The sequence below is a fragment of the Octodon degus genome, unplaced genomic scaffold (assembly GCF_000260255.1).
Source record: "Octodon degus isolate 3935 unplaced genomic scaffold, OctDeg1.0 scaffold00215, whole genome shotgun sequence".
NCBI lineage: Eukaryota > Metazoa > Chordata > Mammalia > Rodentia > Octodontidae > Octodon > Octodon degus.
In genome coordinates this window covers 3,471,468-3,492,870 of record NW_004524791.1, presented here as the reverse complement: position 1 = coordinate 3,492,870, position 21,403 = coordinate 3,471,468, and the positions used below count along the sequence as shown (strand labels likewise).

Below are 21,403 nucleotides of genomic sequence, written 5' to 3'. Positions count from 1 at the left end.
TACTTCTATAGTTTGATTAAACATGTATTGGATCATCCTTGTCATGATGGACTGGAGGATGGATTGGTTACCTATGGGGAGCCTTAAGGTGGGGAAAGGGAAAGATGGAGTACCCCAGAAGAAACCTGCAAGGTGGATTGTACAGTGCATAAGCTGGGCAAGAAGAAAATCTGGTAAGAAATGCCAGAGAAGGTAAAAAGATAAGCACAGGAAAAGGTGACTGAATGGGGTATGTATGTGGACATTGGTTGCCATCCCCTTTTAGATGCTCTTTGTCAACACTGTCAGGTTGTCCATAAGAATGAACAGGGGTGGAAAACATTTTTAGCCATCAGATCGGGCCTTGGGGCAGCCCTGGGTGGAGCTCCTCACTGACAAGACTTGTAATAAAGATTTATTTTCTGTGTTGCAAAGAATGCAGCTGTGGCCTCTAGTTATTTTTCCCTAAGGTGGAAAGTAGTCAGATAACTTGAAACAAATTTAGCCATTTTGGAAACAATAGGCTTGGGTAAAAAGTCATGCGGAATCATGGTCTGGGTATGCCCTGGGCATCTCCTTGTGTCTTAACCTTGCCAGGAGACCCAGGGAAGGTCTATGCCATGGCACATTCCTCACCCTGCAGTACAGCCTATGAGTTACTGGGCCATGTGGGGCTGCGATGGGGATAGCTGTGGCCTACATACAGTCCATCCTCTGAGCTTGGTCATTCATTGGTGGGCGTAGGGCTGGGCCTTGGGAATGGAGTGTGCCTGCCACCAGCCTGTGTTTTGCAACCTAGGATGCTGCCCTGAAGATCTAAGTAGCATCCTGTGTGGAGTTTGCAGAGGGGCTCGGTGTCCTAGCCCTGCACACAGCAGACACTTGACAGTTATGCACACAATGGTGCCTTTTCAGCCAGCATGGCCTTCATGTACAGTGGTGGTCCCCTAAGGCGGTGTCACCTTAGAGCTCCCAGAACCTCTACTTTTAAATTGGCCTTCCAATTTTCTTCTTTGCTATGTAGTTTAGGCTGGCCTTGAACTTGTACCAGTCCTCCTGTCTCAGTTTCCTAAGTGCTGGGATTACAGGCCCATGCCACGATACCCAGCTGGCCTTCCAGTTCTAAAATGAAGCATTTCATGGATTTTAAAAATTTATAGGATTCAGATAATTTCCTGGTTTTGAAAAGTGAGGGTTTAGTATTTGTATTTTTTTGTTTTTGTTTTTGTTTTTGAGAGACAGGGTCTGGCTATGTAGTTCAGGCTGGCGTTGAGCTCACTTTGTAGCCCAGGCTGGTCTCGAATTAGAAAGGATCCTCCTTAGCCTCCCGAGTGTTGGGATTGTAGGCATGTGTCACCATGCCTGGCTGTAATACAATATTTAACACATTCCTGCTGGCTGGAACTTCTGGTAGTACATACATGACTGTCCCATTGGTGACTTTGTACCACCTAAAATGAAGATTTGTTTAAAATACAGTCCTTGTATGTGAGGAGGAGTCCTGCCTGCAGGAGTAAAAGAAGATGAAAGCAAATGAGGGCCAGAGATATAGCTCAGGCATAAGTGCCTGCCTGGCAAGCATAAGGATCTCAGTTCTATCCCTGGTACCACTAAATAAATAAATAGATGAAAGCAAATGAACACCGTGGACACTGCCTGGGGCTCTTGCCAGTTCTGCCTACTGCTCAGTGAGTTCTGGAAGCCTGTGCCATCCGCATTTTCTACCCATCTGCCATCCACCCTCCTCCCACCTTGCATGGCTGACTGGCCCGAGGGAGGGTGCACAGGTGCGGGCACTGGCATGACCTGCAGGTCAGGGTGAGCACCGCCGTCATCGTGCCTGGGCTTTTCTTTCTTTCTAAAATTTTATCCCATGTTATTTTTTATAGCATTCTTTTATATTTTTAAAAGAGGATACAAAATAGTAATAAAAATTAGAAATGTTCCACAATTTCACTAAACAATAATACGAATTCAGCCGTATTTGTTGTATTGCATAGCGTTGTCTTTAGTTTTTCAGTTCACCAGACACATGCTTGGTCTCAGGCAGTTTCAGGACTCCAAAGGTCCCGGTGTCACTAAATCACGGGAGCCTTATAGCTGGAGCAGAGCTTCCTGTGGAAGCCTGATAAGACACACAAGGCTTTAAGGTCTCTGCCTAACTGTCCAGCTTGGTTTTCATGATAAACCCTGCTGATGTCTGCCACAGCCAGGAGCTGGGCCCATTCTGGGGGCTATGAGCATGAGGTCCTGGGCAGACAGGCTTGCAGTGAGGTCCAGGCTCCACACGGGCCTTCGGGGTCCCGTTCCAGGGGCTCTGCTGTCCTTATTACAGGTACTGCAAGCATCCAGGCTCTTACCTTTGGACCTCTAGGGAGTTGGGGAGATCTGGAGGGATCACCAAACCATCTCCTTCCTCTAATGAAAGCATGGAGTATAGAGTGTATTTATTTATTTAGTTTTGTTACTTTATTTTGCGAAAATGTCCTTGGCAGTATCAGTGGCAGCCTTTCAGGAGTATGACTAGCATTAATTAAACCACCTTAAATGTATCCTTTTTTTACCTCTGCTTTTGGAGAAAAGCCCCAAGATCTTTTAATAGGAGTTGGGTTATGTGTTTGCTTTAATGTCAGGCTTGGAAGTTGAAGGAAAAATGCAACAAACTGTGGTATAGTCTTCTGCATTCTCAAATGTGAATATATTTTCTTTATTTACTGAACAATTTAAGACATGAGTCCCTTCACTCTTAAGTACCAAAGTAGCTATTTTCTAAAACAAAGGTCATTTTCTTATATATAATTACAATATAGTTATTAAGCTAATTTACCTTTTTGTGTGTGTGTGAAGATGCTATCCACACAGGCCTCAATCTCGAACTCATTACTTGTGCTCATCCTCCCCAGGGCCAGGACTGTGAGTGCGCATTATCATGACTGGCAGCAGTTGAATATTTTTGTATATGTGTTATCTAAATAATAGTCTTATTTGCATTTTATTGTTTACCTCAATAATGCCTTTATTGCAAAAGAAAAAATTCCTTATATAAAATTTGGTAGATTCTAAATTCCCCCAGGAGCGTTTGTTGTGTCACACATAATCGTTAACTAGGTACCATTTTTTTTTACACATTAGTTAACTTGACTTTCTGTAGGGTTATTTTTGACAGAAGCCACTATATCCATTTCCTTCCACCATTGTGTTAGAGAAGACTGGAAAAGATGGGTGGGTGAGGTTGCGAGGTGGAAATCTGCACAGGCTGTCTGCTCTGTGGTGGGTGACCCAGCTGAGGTGTAAGTCAGAGTGAGGTTGACATGAAGGTGTCATCTGCTAGTCCAGAAGAAAGGTCATGTTCTGGCAGACATGTTCTTGTTGGGTTTGTAAAGATTTTTCCCTAGGGAGTCTGTACTGTTCAGGGGTGGGCCAAGTTGTTTATGAAAGTAGTCACTAAATATTTTGAGTTACAGAGTTAAAATTTATACACCCTGAAATTCAGCTGAAGAAAAGTTCCTGGAAGGCAGATAAATTAATGCATAAGTTGTACGTGTAGTCAGAATGTAGCAACATTTTCTTTAGATTTAAAAATAATTTTTTTGGGCTGGCCTGATAGCTTAGTGGACTAAAGGTGCCTGCTTAGGCATAGCGCAGCGGCCGGGGTTCCATCCCCAGCATGCCAGGCTGGCCCCACCAGCGGGGCACACTGTGCCTGTGGGGGAGACGAGGCGTGGTGGCACATTCCTGTAATCCCAGCACTTGGGAGGCTCAAAAGAGAAGGACTGCTACGAGTCCTATCTACATAGGGAGAGCCTGTAGACCGGGTCCTAAATACAGAAAAATATAATTTTTTTTTTTTTTTTTGTATTTTAGGGCAGGGTCTACAGAGTGTTCAGGGTCTCACTACTAGATCAGACTCATAGTGATCTGCCTGTTTACAGCCTCCCAAGAGCTGGGATTACAGGCACACACATGCCGCCATGCCCAGTCTCAGTTGCCGTCACAGTGTGCCTTGGGGGTGGGGCCTGCTGGCCCAGAGATCCAACCCTGGCCCCTGAGCCTGCTTGCAGGCTCTTTAATACACTAAGCTATTTGGCCAGCCCAATAATTTTTTTTTTTTTTTAAATGCATTTGGTTGATACAGGGTCTCACTATGCAGCTCGGACTCAGAGTGATACTCCTGTTTTCAACCTCCCCAGCACCGGGATTACAGGCATATGCCACTATGCCCACATCTGGACTCTGGCCAGCACAGCTTACCCTAGGGACCAGGCTGGCATAGCATGTGTTGCTGGGGATAGAACCGCAGTCCCTGAGCTTGCCTAAGCAGGCACTTTGGTCCACTGGGCTATCTCATCAACCCGTGAAGAACTTTTACTTGGTAACTATCTGAAAGTGTAGCAGTTGGCCAGTGGCTCCCTGAATTTGTTTGCCTCCATCTCTGTCACCTGTCAATCTTTGTTTTTTAAATAGTGTTCATCAGGATTAGGGTACCACTAACACTCTGGCACCTGCTGGTTATTCTTTGTGGTCTGAGGAGAGTGAACTTCCTGTTGGAAGACTAGCTGGTCCTCTGCTTCATGGAGGGATTTCTTCTTGCACATTGTGCTGTGCATTGGTGTATTATTTTGCAACAATAGTTCATTGAGAATTAGAAATTCTTTTAAATGATTTTGGATAATTTATAGTGTTCAGTTTGAATTTTTAAAATTTATTTATTTGGTACAGGATCTCACTATGCAGCTTGGACTTGTAGTGACCCTCCTGTCTCAGCCTCCCCAGCACTGGGACTACAGGCAACCATGCCTGGTTTCAGTGGCTGGCACAGTATGCCAGGAGTTCCAGGGCTGGCATGGCATGCCATTCTGTTTATCAAACCCAGGAAGGCATGCTTGCCAGGAAGGCACTTAGACTGCCAAGCTATCTCCCCAGCCTCAGTATGAATTTTTTATAGTCTTTTTGTAATACTGGGGGTTGAACTCAGTGATTCTCTACCACTGAGCTATATTTTCAGTACTTTTTAACTTTTTTTTTTTTTTTTTTTTCCGGGCAGGGGCTCAGTAAATTGCCCTAGAGTTTGAAATCCCCCTGCCTTAGTAGCTAGAGTCACAAGTGTTTGTCCAGCTTGAATTTTTATATTCTTAGGGTATTTCTTATCTGATCTGATTGTATGTCAGTACAAAATTGACTTTATATTTTTTGTTAACATTTTCTAACTCATTATCCCAGTATAATATGAGGTGTAATTGGACATAGATGTGACAACAAAACTAACATGAGGACTGCGTGAACATGTGGCTTTCTCCTGGCCAGGTGTGAGCAGGGCCTGTGGCGTCCCCCCTGCCCTCGGGTTTCTGGATGCTTTCCATTCTGATCAGAGGAAAGTGAGTTCACATGTGATGGGAGTAGAGGGGAGGCCACCTGGCACCGAGTGTGATCTCCAGATACTTGGTACTTTCCACTGCTCCAGAGTAGAGCCCTTGAGAGTCTGGAACTTGGAGTCTTTAGAAGTGAACTCACTTTAGGTGCCTGTTTTTTCAGACTTTGCATCTAAATATAGATCAATTTGGTGAGCCATGGCCAGCATTAAAAAAATACAGTAAGGAAGAATGCTCATTGCAGTGGTTAGTGGGTTGATTCCTGGAATTCTTATTTTCATGTTATAAGTGAACCTATGTACTTATTGCAGGTCTTAGTGTAAAGTGGGTAACTCTCTCTTTGATTGTCTTTCTTTTGGAGATTGTTGCAAATAGGGTTGAACTGGTTTTGGGTAAGTTAGTGCACAGAATATCTTTTGAAGCCACTGATTTGAGTATTGTGGTATTTGCTAATTTAAGATCGAATCTCTGACTCAGATTATTCATAATCTGTGGCAAACTGACGAGTTACCTTGCTGATAATAACAAGCCCAGGGAGAAGGCAGGGCACAAACTCAAGCAGAGCAATAACTGTAAAAGCGGGGGCTGGGCTGGGGTGTTTGGGTTTGCATGGGCTCTCCTCTGAGGACAGAGTCCCCTCAGATGAGGGAACAGAGCAGCTTGGGTATGAAGTGCACAGGGTTCCAGGAGGGTTTTGTATGGTGCCAGCAAAGAGGTGGGGAGCGGTGCAGTATGTGCCCACAGGGTGGGTCTTGGTTGAGCTCATTTCTGTGCCCAGTGCAGGTGTTTTGCTCTGTGTGTGGCATGGAAGTCCTGTAGAACTAGGCAGCTCATTGGCACATACAGCAGGGCATGGCTGGGCTTCAATAAAACTTTACTGGTGGGCACTGAAAGTGAAATTTTATATAATTTTGACATCATAAAATATTCTTCTTCTTTTGATTATTTTTCCAACTCCTTTAAATTGTAAAGCCCTTCCTTAGTTCAGGGCTGCCTGGGCAGAGGAGCAGGATTCATTCATCCTGTGGGCCCTTGTCCTCTGCTGGGGCCCAAATCCCATTTGCAGAGAAGGGCTGAGGGAGGTGCTGCTTGGTGAGGGAGTGGAGTCCTGCATGGAGGCAAAGGGGTGAGGTGCTGTGAATACAGAGGTAGGTGATCCAAGCGGCAGCAGCCTAGATGTGGAGGTAGTGCAGGACTATGGAAGGCACTGGTGAGAGGGGAAGCAGGGAACAGTGCCACCCTGAAGTAAGGCACATGCTTGCCAGCACTTTGGTTGTCCAAGCGTGGCTGGAAACCTCCCAGGGTGGCCTGGAGATGTTCCAGGACTCTGTGAGCTCAAGGCAGTTTTCCTAATGATGACGAGAATTTTTGTCTTTGTCTGTGTCATCCTTTACATAAAAGGTTCAGGATTGGCAGTAAACTAGCTGGTGCCTGAGCAAGAATCAAGGTGGTGGTCCCAAACTTTGGGTTGTCTTTTTCTCCAGTGCCATGCAGTGAAAAAATGCCACTTCCACCAAACGATGCCCTCTTCAGTTTTGAGCATCTCCTTCATTCTCTGATGAAGCAAATGCATAGGAGCACGGCTGGTTTCTTAGGTGGGAGGGCAGATCCAGGACAAGCCCTCCCGCAGTGACTAGCCAAGCAGGTGCTTGTTTCATGAACTACCAAGAAAGAAAATTGGCATGCTGATATTTCTTACTAAATAAACAAAGTCTTCACAGAAAACCACCAGCAGTGTTTGCTGCCAGTGATAAAAATTTGAGCTGCTAAGTGAAATGCAATTTTGGAAAGCTTGTGTCTGCTGCCTGAGCTGGACAGTGCCCTCCAGGAGAGTGTCAGTGCTAACCTGGAAGGAGTAAGTGGCCAAGGAAGGTTGCTTACCTCAGTTGGCCACGGGGAAAGTGATGGGCCAGGGCTTTGCCTGGAGAAGGGAGCCACTTAGCCACGTGGCAGAATCAGAGGGTTTAAAGAAGCAAAATTCAAAAAGTTCATTCTGGCTTCAGATTGCAGCAAGCCTATATGGAGAACAAAACACTCAGGTGGGGTGTCACGCTTGAGAGCACACCCAAGCGGGCAGAAGGCTCTCGAAGCTCTCTTCTCTTTCCTCCCAGCAGTGTCTCTGTGAGGCTGGTTGGCTGTCACAGGCGACAGTCCACACAGCCATTGCAGGCTGAGAGCCACAGCTGGGAGACTTGGTTGGTTGTAAGCCGACGTTGGGTTGTGGCTGTGTGAGAGGGAGTCTCTTCTGCCAAGGTTTGTTCTTTGGAAACTTTGGAAATTTTTCAGAAAAAAAAAAATCTGGTGTGTTAATGTGTGAAATAAATTGATTTTTATGAATTTAAATATCTAATAAGTCATATTCAAATAGCACCTAGCATTCAAAAATTTCTGCTCTGGACTGGGTGTGGTGGCACATGCCTGTAATCCCAGCACTCTAATCCCAGCACTCAGCGGCTGAGGCAGGAGGATCCTTGCAAGTTCAAGGCCAGTCAATGAGACTCTGTCTGAAAAGTTTTTTTAAAAACATTATGCTCTGATGTCAAATACATTAAACACATGTGTATAATTGTGCGCCCTCAGGCTCTTTGAGAGCCTCACTAATTTTAAAATAGGGAAGGGATCGTGAGACCAAAAACACAGAGCACCGCTGCTTAGACGAGCATCCCAGGAGTATGGTCTGGTCGGGGCTCTTTTCCTGATTATGGCAACACTTAAACTTACTTATTATCTTTTTGAGACAGGGCCTTACTATGCAGCTTAGGCTGGCCTGGAGCTCACTTTGTATCACACACTGGTCTCAAACTTGGCAACAATCCATTCCTGCCTCACCCTCCAGAGTGCTGGGATTACAGGTGTGCACCACCATACCTGGCTTACTTGAACAGATTTTAACTCCTCAACCCCCAGTACTGTGTCTGGGCTGTGGTGGTGCACGTGAGTGGCTTGGAATTGGGAGAAGCAGGGCACATTTAATCAGGCACAGTGTCAGTCCTCAGGGCCAAGGACCTGGTCCCTGAGGCTGGTTTGCCCTTCTTTTCCTTGCTTTAAATTTAAACATTTTTAGGGGGCTAGCCTAAAAAAAGACAACACTGCTCGGTTTTTCTAAGAATAAATCAAAACCCCAAGAAACAGTGCTTCCTGCTTCTTGGTGTTCCAGTTGATTATGAACCTGATCACATGTCTATACATCTGTTTGCAGTTGGCTGGTTCATCCTTTGCACACTGCCTTAGACTGGGGAGTGAGCTGAATTTTCTCACCTGTGTTAGTTTAATAAAAATTGATTTCTTTGTTGACTTTGTAGCTACTTCCTATTTATTTTGTTGCTGCTCTAATATCCTGAAAAAAATTGGACTAAATGGAGCAATCTCTAACCTCCCAGCAGATCCTGGTTCCTAGAGATTTTGAGCACTATTTAGCCATTTCTTTTTTTTGGTCTTCAAATTATTTATTTATTTATTTTCCATAATTTTGTTGAATTTAGCTACTTCTGTAAGTGGAAATGAAATGGAAACTGTTCTGACTTTTGTGGCACCATGGACTTGACATTCCAGCTCACACAGGCAGTGGAGTCTCGAGAGATAGTGTGAGATAGAGGGCCAGGAAGGGGCCTGGGGACTGGGTTCTTCCTCCACAAATTTGGTTTCCCAACATCTTTTCTGCATGAAAGCAGAGCCCCAGCTTGGCACTAGAGCTGCATCTTGCTTGTGCTTGTTCTGGGCTGGCTTTTAAAAACCCTGCAGGGAGTTGTGTTTCTGTTGTCCCTACAGTGAAGTTTTGCAGCCAACAGTAGATGATTTCCAGGAGTTCTCTTCCAGGTTTTTACTATGGTGTGTACAATGCAACTAGTTGCTCTGCAGGAATCAGGGACTGGAAGTCAGTCCTCCAGTGGAGAAGCCCATCCAGAAGCTTTTATCTGACTTTAGTGTGCCGCTTCCTGTGGTAAGAACTTTGTCCAAGTCATACAAGGCTTGAGGGCGTAGGAAGGACTAATAGGAGAAACAGCTCTGTAAGGAATGCTGTCCTCATAAGCTGGTGGGAAGAGAATCTACTCTTCTCAGCTTTCCTAACAGAATGATGTGTGTGAGATGGCTTGTGGGGAAGGAGTGCCATGGAGTCACTAATGGGCAGGCAGCCTTGAGAGCTGCTCTCTGCTATGTCCACTTCTGTGGGGACTGGAATGCCATGGAGGTGCACTACTGGGCAGGGAGCCGAGTTAGCTGCTACTTCGTGGACCGAGAGCTGCTGTCTGCCATGTACACTTTTTGATCCTTTCGGCTAAAATTTAAGTTTTATATTCAGTTAAAATAACTTTTCTTTTATCTCTCTTTCAGTACCTCATGATTTATCTTAGGGGTGCCCAAATATTTGAGAAACAACAAAGTTACAAATATATTTGCAGGTGCATATTTCAGTTGATTGTCCACTGTTGACAACAGAGCACCCTTCCGCCAGGTTCCTTGAAAGCTGATTCTTTGAGCTTCAGCAGGGGCCACACTTTGCAAGGTGGTGAGCTCTGCGGTGAGGCCTCTGCCCAGTATGCCCTTGTGTAGTAAGTTAGATGCAAGGTGCTAGCAGGCAAGGGGGAGGGGTGTGGGTGCTGGTGGGGATTCAGACTGCTGTGATTCAGTGTCACTGAGGAGATGGACAGAGACCAGGAGGGGCAGCAGGTAGATGTCTGTGGTGGGGCCTGAGCTGGTCGTGGCAGATGAGCTCTGGAGCCAGATGGTGGTGTTGAGTGAGTGAACAGAAGTTGAGCTCTGGAGGGGTGTCTGCCAGACCCCAGCTAGTACAGAGCACCCTCACGGTGGCCCAGCAACTTTGGAGGGCTCTGAGCATTGAGGGGCCTGTCTGACCTATGTTGAATGTTATCCCTGAGCCGCTTGACAGGGTGGGGGCCCTATAGTTACCAGACATAAAGCCCTGTGCAAAATGGTAGCATTGGGGTGTTGGGTGGTGGATAAGGCCATGGTCTCTAGAGAGGGTGATGGAGGAATCAGCCAGGATAAGGGTTCTGGCCTGAGCCACGTGGAAATAGATGTCTCAGACAGCAGAGGTGAGAAGAAAGCAGGGTTCAGCTGGGATATATCAAAGTGAGATTGTTGAAACAAGGCTCCAGGAGAGACCCTGGTGGGGGGCATGCTAGGCACACCTGGTATTCTGTTGAAGCTCAAGCTGGGAGGCCGAGTTTGCAGCCTTAGCAACAAGATGTATCACAACCCCCAGGTGGCATGGCCTATGCCTGTGGCAGGAAGGTGTTGCAGAACCAGTGGAGGCAGCGAGTGAAAGAGCTTGTTGGAGGGAGCGCCTGACCAGGTGCTTTGGGGAGGAGTGAGCTCCAGGGATGAGGAGAGGACACAGCAGGACAGGCAGCTGTGGGGAGTGTTGACAGAGGGAAACTCAGGAGCTGGGGAGTTAGCTCAGCACAGGCACCAGCCTGGCAAGTGCAAGGTCCTGAGTTCAATCCCTGGTACCAAAAACAAAACAGAACAAGGGCAAAGGGAGCCCAGGGACCAATCAGAGGGGCACTTTAGGGGCTGGGTATGATATAATAGAATGAAACTTCCAATTAGAAAGGTACCTGGGATGAGTTCATGTACTCTAAAGCCAAAGAATGAATTTTAGAAACAAATGGAGGTGAAGAGCAGAATATATTCATTGGAGGAAAAGAAAGCTTCTGTCTGAGAGGGACAGAAGGGGGGCCGAACGAGTTGTCCTGGGAATCTGTCTCTTCCAGTGATTTTTATAGAGTAAAACCATGCGGTGAGGTGGGTCTAAGTTAGAGAACATGGGAACTCACTTAGCTGGGCATGAGGTGGGACAAAACTGTGGTAAACCAATGAGATTAAAGCACCATTGTTCAGGTAAAATTGATTAAATCCAGGACTACACGAGGAAGGAGTCACACAGCAAGCAGGCATCAATGCAGGACAGGGTCTCTTCCTGTTGGAGTTGGGGTTAGAGACACTTTCTGGCTCTTTCAAGGTGATTGATACCTATTCAGAATATCAATCCCTGATACCTATCCCTAGGGAAGTATGTGGCTGCATTTGTTTATTCTTTTGTCTTCAGGTCTGGCCTACCGCAGGAGTGTCTTTCTCCCTCAAACTTGTAAGATCACCTTGTCTTCCATATTGTCTCCTTGAGGGCCTATCCCTGTCTGACTGCCTATAATATTTCCATCTAATTTAGCTGCCTACAACAGGTGGGGATTAAATTCAGTGATAGGACACTTGCCTAGCAAGTTGGAAGCCCTGGGTTTGGTCCTCCACAACAAAAACAAAAAATAAACCTCAACTGAAAACAGTTACAGGGAAGACAGCAGACAAACAAACAAAAAGTAAACAAGGCAACTGAGGGGAAATAGAGAAATATGACCAGGGAGTGTCAGTGACTAGTGGAGAGAGTTACTGATATCCCCAGTGGAGAACAAGCAAGAGAGTGGGGGCTTGGAGGGGTAGAATGAGAGGTTTTTCAACAGTGCAGAAAAGAGATAGGAAAGATAAAAGCAGCCTTTATTAACTCCAAAGACAGGAGAGGATCAAAGGCGGATGGGAAAATCCTCCAACCTCAGACAAGAGAGCTGGGGCTTTTGTGGACTTTCGCTGGAGTGGAGTTGGAGGGGCGGTTTCACTTACATGTAAGGAGCTCATGGGGTCTCCTGGGTGTGGTGGAAAGGTGAGAGGAGATTGTACCTAGGGCTGGAGTGGGGAAGAAGGAAGGAGTGGTCCTTGGGAAGGTAAGCTGCTGTTTTAGGGGCTTCAGCCATGTTAGATGACCACCGTAATGATTCAGCAGTTCATACTGGGGCCAGAACCTATTACTCCTCCCTAGTTGCTGCCTTCTGTTGGGGACCTTTGGTTGGCAGATCTGGGACAATCTGTGCCTCGAGGGAAAGAGTTGGTGTCGCTTTATGTGTACTGCTCAGGAACTTCCCCCTTATGTTCCTTCCTGTTGGCAGTTCTGCAGACCTTTCCAACTTGCCTTGTGTAATTTAAGTTCTCATTCATGGTATTTTGACTGTGTGGTTGTGTCATCATTTATTAGGCCATCTCCTCTATGGAGCATTCAGTATAGGGCTATGAGCACCCTGTGAGATGCAGATTCTAAACAGTTATTACAGCAAAAGTCTTTGTTGCACATTAATCTTAGTCCAGCTGTTTTATTACGTGAAGGCTGGACTATCCCCAGGACTTCTGAGAAATGGCAACTTTCACGTGCCAAAATGGCAACCACTCACAGGGCTCTGTTCCAGCATTTTGGGCTTGTTGCCCTATTTTTTCTATTGAAACCTCCACTGTTAGCAGAATTTTAAATGACTATCCTGGCTGCAAAATCATTTTGAATAAACAGCTTAAATAATAGTAGTGTCCTCATTTGGAAGAGGTTAGGATCAGGACTTTATGGTGAGTTCAGAGTATTTTCTAAGGCCATTTTGCAGAGATTTTAGAAACCAGGGAGAATCTTGAATTGGGTACTAAAAGACTTTCTATTGGCCCTTTGCCTTGGCATCTGTGGCCCAGGGGCCATAGGTTGTTTTAGACCTGTTGGTTGGTTATTGTGCTTCCTTAGGAGGAAGTTTAGGGCAGCCTTGAAGGCCCAGGGCTGCTCCTGGGCCTATTCCTGCTCCTTGGCTCCCCACTCTCCCCTTTCCACCCACGCTTGGAACCCTTTGCACCTGTGCCTGGCCTCAGGCTGCTGCTTGCTGCAGGAGTCCTCCAGTAGTCAGGTTCCTACTTAGAACTCTAAACTGAGAAGCAGGGAGAAGAGAGGCTGGGATAGGTACCAAAAATTCTGGATTTTGTGCAGCCTGTAAGACTTTGCAAAATTTGTCTGTGTTTTTTCCCAGAACAGGGTCTATCTATGTAGGTCTATCTTTTTTTTTTTTTTTTTTTTTAATTATCAGGCAGCTTGTGACTCAAGTGTAGAATTTGGTTGAGTGGTGTTATCAAATAAAGAACTACTGCCTTCATTAGGAAGTCAGTCTCTCCCTTTATAGTTGCTGCCCTGTTTCCTAATCTGGAAAAAGAGGCTGATTTATGGTGTGTGTAGTATTGATCTTCACGAGGACTACCACAGTCACTGGGGATCCTCCTCAGGGTTCACAGGTTAGAGGGCTTTGCCTAGGCCTAGCAGATTCCATGCTGGTCAGGGCCTGGGCAGCTCCTCCATCTCACTGTGAAGGTGAGCCCTGTACTGTTTACAGGCCCCGGGGGTTAACAACTTGAGGAGACTTTATTAGACACCCCCTGGTTGATACCTGCAATTGCTAGGCAGATGCTGTGTTGCTGAGCTATATCACTGTCTGAGACAAGGTCTTGCCAATTTGCACAGGCTGGACATAAACTTGTGATCCCCATTCTTCAGCTTCCCTGCACCATGTGTGGCTTGTCTGATCGTGTTGTTTTTTTGGGAGCTTGTTTAGAGGTTCTAGCAGGAAAGCACAACTACCCCTATACCCTTGACTGAGGAACAGTCCTCCTCTATTGGGGGTGGTTGTCCTTTTAGACTGAGAGCGCAGTTTAAGGAGGGAAGAATGTGGAGCAATGAGGGAGGAAGGAGGCACCCAGCCAGCCAGATCAGCCAAATCAGCCCTGGTGATTATTGGGATGACAGATGTCACAGCCAGATTGCCCTCACACCCTGTTTTTGTTTTTTTGAGACAGGATCTCATCATGCCATTCAGGCTGGTCTTGAACTTATTATATAGCCCAGCCTGGCCTCAAACCATAGGTGATCTTCCTGCCTCAGCCTCCTAAGTGCTGGGATTATAGGGATGTACTACCACATCTCTCATTGGAATACATTTTTTGATTTAAATATTCACTATATTTGTGATCATCTTTCACTGATCAAGTGTTTACAGTAAGCATTATAATGTGTCCTCATCTACCTTACTTACTGGATCTGGAACCATGTGACTTCTGGCTTTTCCCCAAAGTCAGAATGACCATGAAAAGTAAATGTTTTGGATGGATTCAGAACATCAAGGCAGCTGGGACAGCACAGCTAAAGACAGTTGTGAAAGTGGAGTTCTAGAAGTGCTTTTAAAAGTGGCAAGAATGGTGAGATAAGTATGTTTGAAGCGAGGGGGAGTATTTTGAGGATGATAAGTGGTACTATGTTTTTTTGCTGTAATAAAATCCTAGCGAATTTAACCATTTCAACATATTCTCCAATCATACCTTGTAAATACTTATTTTTGCACAAAACATTCTCAAAAGGGTCTTCCAACCTTAATGCTCAGTGTGCTTCCTGAAAATAGTTAAAATTTGTTTTGGATGTGTGCTTTCTTCTCTTTCTTTCTTTATTTTGCAGAACTGGGGATTGAACTCAGGCCCTCGTGCTTGCCAGACAAGATCTTATTCTACTGATCCATCTCCCCAGCCTCTTTTTTCCCATTTTAAACATTTACATTGTATCAATGTGTCCAAATTATAACTGTTGCATGCTACCATGTCTTTTATATTCTACTGTACATGTGAATGTTCAGTGCTCACCACCAATGGATCTTCATGGTACATCTTCAGTGATTTGTTCTTTCTTTCTTTCTTTCTTCTCCTCTCTCCCTCCCTCCCTCCCTCCCTTCTTTTCTCCACACCCCCCACCTTTGCTGTGGGATTAAACCTAGGGCTTCACACCCACTACATAAGTGCTCTACCACTGAGCTACACCCCAAGCTTATGGGGTTTCTTGAGTTCAATTTTAGTATTTTGGCTTTTGCCTTCAGATTCTTCTATTATATGGTCATTGGATCTTCTTTTTCTGTGCTTCTTTTTTCTTTTTCTTTTTTTGATACAGGATCTTACTATGTAGTTCTGGCTGGCCTTGAACTCACTTTGTATTTCAGGATGGTCTGAACTAGCAATAATCCTGCCTCAGCCTCCTGAGTGCTGAGATTACAGGTGTGCCTCTTTTTTGTTGAATTCTTTTCATCTTTTTCACTTCTTTTATTCTTAAACCTTTGTTTATTTATTTATTTTTGTTAAGAAACTATTGTGGGTCTTTTTCCCCCCTCTTGGCTTTAATTTAGAGTTTCTAAAATTAATTATTTAGATTTGTGTGCTAATAAACTATAGTTTGAAGAATGTGACCTCATTTTATTTTGGAAAATAAGATCTCAAGATCTCTAATCAAAGTGTTGCAACAACTGAGAAGAAAATCACAGAAGGTTCTACTTAGGAGATATTCTGGACATGGACGTGTGTTACTGTTGGGGAATAGTGGTGCTGTGTGACTGAGATGCTGGTTTTTGGAGCTTGGAGATCCTAGCAGGACTGAGATCCCTTGGGCAGCAGGTACTGACAGGACATTTGCTATCTGCACTTGGGGCTCAGTGAAGGCTTTGGGTCCAGGGATGAGGTTTCTGAGCCCACTGTAGGAAGCGAACTTGACTTTCTGCGAGTGTGGTGCTGGGATATCATGGATGCTAGGTATGTGCTGTACCTCTGAGCTGCACTTCAGGTCTGGAGGGTGATGTCGGGTGGTCTGAGAGATGGACTGGAACAGGAGAGGCTGTCCAGTAGGGGCTGGTACAAGTCGTCAAGGAAATGGGCTCTTAGTGCCCAAAGAACACTAACCTTTGTTGGACTAGGGCAAAAAGACCCCTATGCTGAAGAATTCCTCTTGAATATGTGTATGTTAGTTGTCTTTGTCATCTCACATATCCCTCTTTATTAATTTTTTCTTCTTTTCTCTTGCCTTTGGAAGGTGACAGCCATCGTGCCCCCCTGTGAACTGGACTCTTGCGCCTTGGCAGGCCCCTCTTCTTGCATTCTGGATGATGTCAGAACAGGACCTGGCGGATGTGGTTCAGATCGCAGTGGAAGACCTGAGTCCTGACCACCCAGGTACAGAGCTGTGGGACAGTAGGTGAACTGCTATTCTCTTACTCCTTCAGAGCCGATGCCACTGCAATATTTGTTTTCCTTTCAGTGAAGCAGAAGTACCCCAAGGTGGTGGTGCTATAGGAGGCTGAGTGGGTCATGACTTTGAGGCCAACCTAAAACACAGTGAGACGCTCTTACAGATGGACAAATACACAGATGTAGGATTGAGCAGAAGTAATGATTCATTCTCTGTATGAAAATTCAGATCATGGGGTGTGAACAGTGTTAATGAAAACCTGCTGTGTCAGCACCCTCTGAGGTCTGCCCACAACCTAGGCTTGCCATCTGTGACTCAAAGAGACACACGTTCAAAAAAAAAGTTTTCTTCCTAAAATGGGCTCAGCAACCTCATCCCTGGGCCAAAAGCTTCCATTGACCCCCAAGTGCAAGCAGCACATATCCTGTCAACCTATAAATGTGGAGCACGACATGTGTGTCACTGAGTGGGTCTCAGGTTAAGATCTTTCCCTTATCTGAAATAGAAACTTTGTAAAGTTTCAGAATGACGTTGCACTCATTGGGTGGTCTAGGACAGTCTAGTGCGGTTCCAGTGGGCAAGGCAAAGGTGGCACAGGCTGGGGCCCTGTTCCGCTTCGGCTCTGCAGGGTTGGGCAGTGAGATGATGCTGTCTTCCGTCACTTGGCACCAGAGTCCAGCTGCTAGAGGTGGAGAGAACATGAATGGGTTTGTGTATGGGATCTTGAGGGTTAGCCTGAGCTCAGTCCCCTTGGTTCATGTGTCCCTGGTCATGTGGATGCCCCTAACTTCACTGCAGGTTTGAAAGTGTCATCTAGGGTATGCTCAGGAATGAGGAAGCAGTTATAATAAAGAGCTGTATGCCTCTGCGTACTACTTCATGTGACTTTCTTGGACATTTCTGGTTTGTATTTTTTTCCTAATAGGTTAAAAGTGTGTTTTGTTTTGTACTGGGGATGGAACTCGGGACGTTGCACTTGCCAGACAAGCATGGCACTTATCCTGCTAAGCTATTTCCTTAGCCCTGCAAGTGTTCTTGTGACAGATTTTTCACATTATTTTCTGATGCTCCTCTTTATAACATATAGTTGGATTGATTCAGAACTTGTTATGTTGTTTTAGTTTTCTATTGCTCAAATGATCAAAAAGTTAAAAAAAAAAAAAGCCCAAAATAATAATGACCAGGTACAGTAGTGCATACTTGTAATCCCAGCACTTGGAAGCCTGAGGCAAGAGAACTGCGGTGAGTTCTAGGCCAGCCTGAACTACATAGCAAGACCCTTTCTTAAATAAAACAACAAAAAAAGAAGCAATAAGAATCTCCTGTAATTCTAGCAGTATAGCTGCTTATATGTTCTCCCAAATATTTCTTGTTTCCATTTAAAATAAAACTCCTCTGATTTTGCATGCACGCACTGTATAGTCACTGTATAGTTTTACTTGGCTGACTGTGAGATTGTCACTTTAATCAGGCCTCTCTTTCCAGCCAGTTTGTGATGGTGCACAGTGAACAAGGGGGTGACAGCTTGCCCTGGTGTATGTGTAGGATAGATTACTTCCAGCTTGTGCACAGTCTGTTTTCCTTCCAGAAGTGACCCAATGAACACACTGGTATGTATGCATCTAAACATGCATACTACATATGTGCGTCTGTAGAGCATGCATTGTATGCTAACATTCATTTCTATTAAAAAGTGGTTACCGTTGGTAACCAAGAGGGTTGCTGTGGACAGCTAGGGAAGAGGCAAGAGGAAGTGCAGAGGAAGCTGTGGAATAGAGGCTCTGCCCTACTGCAGGAGCTGCACTGTGTGAACATGTGTGGATACTGAGCCTAACGTTGGATCAGTGTTGGTTATTTCAGGCTGGGGGGCGGGAGACCGATACTGTTTGGAAATGAAAAAATATTCATGATATAAAGTTTAAAAAATTATTGACTATAAAACTTCATCTATGTTGTTAAATATATGGATTTTAAAAGATGAACTAGGTCTGGGGACAGGAATGACAGTGTCACAGAGGAATAGAAATGTGGATTGCAGAGATGAACGATTGTGATGATTTCAAGTTTGAGTCTGTGGTTATCTTTAATTGTGTTTTGTATGTGATTTTAGATGAGAGAGGAAGGAGGGTGGGATGGCCTGTGGCAGGCCTGGAGTTGGGCTGTAGTGTGCATGGGGTTCCGGGGGGAGCCGCAGAGCTGCTCCTGGTGGCAGCCTGGGCTCTGTGCAGCAACTTGTGGAAGTGGAGGTGATTTGGATTTATCATCCTGAGCCAGTGTGATGTGCAGAGAGTGCACTGAATGTCACAGTGCGGTCACAGCAAACAGACTGGATTTTGAAGTGCAGAGGAGCTGGGTGTGGTGCATGCCTAAAATCCTAGCACTCAGGAGGCTGAGGCAGGAAGATTTCTGTGGGTTCAAGACCAGCCTGGGCTATATAGTGAGACCCTGTCTCAAAAAACAATAAAAAGGAAAATAACTGGCTCTTATTTTTTTTTAGGGATTAAAGGGGGCTTCTCCTTTTGCCTATGAATTTTAATTTTCTTTTCTTTTTTTGGCGGAACTGGGGATTGAACGCAGGCCTTTGCGCTTGCCAGGGAAGCACTTATTCCACTGAGCCATCTCTCCTGCCCCCCTTTTTTTAAAATCAGGGTTTAGTGGTATATTTTATATATACATAATGATGACATTCATCATAGGGAATTTGTACCTGTACATGCTATAACTTCATTCTTTTTTCCCCATTCCCCTACCTTCCCTTTAACCCTTCCTCCCCTCCCCATGTACAAAAGGGTTTGTTTCCATGTTTTTCTTCTCTTGTGCTTTTTCCCCTCTTTGCTTTCCCACCTCTCCCTTCCTTATTCACCTCCTCATCTGAACATTTTTTTCCTATCTCACAATTCTTATTACACATTTTGGACCTTATTTACACTTTTGGCTTCACACCAAAGAAACAACGTGGTATTTTCAGCTAAGTATATGATCTCAGGGTGCATCCATTTAGCTAGAAGTGTTTCTGGTGTGTCATTTTTATGGCTAAATAGCTCTACATGGTGTAAAAACCCCTTATCTTTATCCATTCACCAGTTGACAGGCATTTGGGCTGGTGTGAATTTTAATTTTAAACTCAGTGTAAACTATGAGCCGGGCCACTCCATTCGTCACCTCACCCTAGATGACTATGCTCACTACTTCTACGTAAAAGCGTCTGTGGGGCTTCCCGTGTTGCTTTATCTCTGTCACTGATTTTCAGTTGTCTTGGAGAGTCATGTGGTAACGGATGAAGACGAGCCTGCATTGAAACGCCAGAGACTAGAAATCAATTGCCAGGATCCTTCTATAAAGGTAAAAACAAGATTATATTTATGTGCACTGTACTGAGTTTTCTACCATAAACTGGTAGGCCTAAGGCAGCTGAAATTTATTCTCTCTCAGTTCTGGAGCCCAGAAGTCCAGAGGCAAGGTATGGGTGAGGCCATCCTGCCTTGGGAGGCTGCAGGGAGGTCCTTCTTTGTCTCTTTCAGCTCTTGGTGGCTCCAGATGCTCTAGGCCGCATGCCTGAAGTTTTGTCCAGAGCCCCAGGCCAGGGTAAGCTCACTGGCTTAGTCCCACCTCTGGGCTCTTCAGTTATGGCCACCTCCTAAGTTCTGGGACATCATAAGCTGTAAGAGCCTTGAATGGTATTAGATAGTGATGCTATCCTATGGAACCAGAGGCTGCCTTAGGTGGGTGACAGGTGATCTGTCACCATCGCTGGGGTGCTGAGAGCATCAGGTTGATCCTTGCCTGTCATGTGAACCTCCAGAGCCCTGGGATTCTTGGATCTTCTCACTTAACAGTCATGGAATTGTCTTTGGAACCTCGAATTTGTTTGTTTTGTTCCAATATCTGCAGAGTAAGAGGTAATAGTGGTACATGAGAAACATTTTTGAGACCAGTGGGAATGGAACTGTCCCCTTTTCATATACTGCCTGTTTATACTGGACATCTGTTCAGAAATGTCCAGTTCACTTTGTTAGCAAGGACAAAAAGCAGTGTTAGTGTACGTGGGCAACTTAACAGCACATTCACAGAAACTCTATACAGTCTTTTTTTAAAATAAAGAGTTATAATTTTATCACAGAAGACACTTATAGTAAACAACTAGAAACATGGACAGTATTGAGGGGATAGCTGCTTCAGTTCTTGTAACAACATGGTCACGCTGGGGCCTGGGCCACACCTGTAGTTACATGCACTGGAGGTGCTGTGTACCATATGCAGGTCTGCTCAGCAGGTTCGAGCTGTTCATGGTCACTACCACCTGAGCATGAGGGAGTCACTTAAAACCACCCCACTCTCTTTTCAGTGTACATTTGTTCAGTAGGTTGTTTATTAGTAGATAACAGTGATTTTGCCCAAAGCCCACAGAGTCTTTTCTTATTCAGATTAATATACTTTCACTTTGTTGAAAGAATTCAGGAGGAAAACAAAGAATTCAGGAGGCAAATTCAGATTGTAGAGTCACAGACTGCTGTGGCCTCCTCTCTGGGTTTAGTCATCAGTTCCCTGGACGGATGTCTGCTGTGTCCGTGGTACTGCCTGTGTGACCCACCATGCCAAGTGGTGGGGCCATGGGTTGTGCCACCCTGATTCCCGCAAATACTCCATCAAGGGCCAGATAACCAGCTTCATAGCCCTCGTTTGTAGCCTTTGGGGAAGCATACCTGGTGGTGCATCATGGAAAGCAATAGCTGAGATAATAGAGAAGTGTTGGGTGATGTGTGCGTTCTACCACAGCACTTGCATCCTGGGGTATTAGGCAGAGGGGTTTGGGATCTCCAGGGAAACCTTCTGGCAGTTCTCTACACACACAGCAGCCAGGTTTGGTGCCAGATACATGACCAGGCATACGCTGCTGCCTTGGTCTCATGGTCTGTGATCCCTTAGCCTAGGTAGGAGACACACCACGTGTTCACTGGGCTCTGAGGTCCCCAGCCTCTGCTTCTGGAGCCAGCCTCTTTCCTTCTGATGTGTCCAGTATGGCCTCTTCTCCCAAGTCACAGCAGAAGAGGAGAAGGACGAGACAAAGCATGAATCCTTGAGAGTCTTCATTACCTTCGGATGCTGAGGCATGTAGAGTGCCAGCCTTATAGCCACATGACCATCTGCTGTCCCACCAAGCTACCTGGCAGCTCCAGGTGTTGGTGCTAGG

The 21,403-nt window shown here is 45.4% G+C and overlaps 1 protein-coding gene across 4 annotated transcripts in view; it reads left to right on the top strand.

The window, feature by feature from the left end:
- The first annotated feature begins 16,056 nt into the window (after nt 1–16,056).
- The window catches only part of Banp (BTG3 associated nuclear protein), a 72,887-nt gene continuing 67,540 nt past the window's right edge, over nt 16,057–21,403 (top strand). For all 4 annotated transcript variants that reach the window (XM_004645006.2, XM_023705258.1, XM_004645004.2 and 1 more), the window contains exons 1-2: nt 16,057–16,196; nt 19,463–19,554. In XM_004645006.2, coding sequence (XP_004645063.1) covers nt 16,127–16,196; nt 19,463–19,554 — 162 coding nt within the window. In that variant the 5' untranslated portion in view covers nt 16,057–16,126. The remainder of the gene's footprint in view (nt 16,197–19,462; nt 19,555–21,403) is intronic.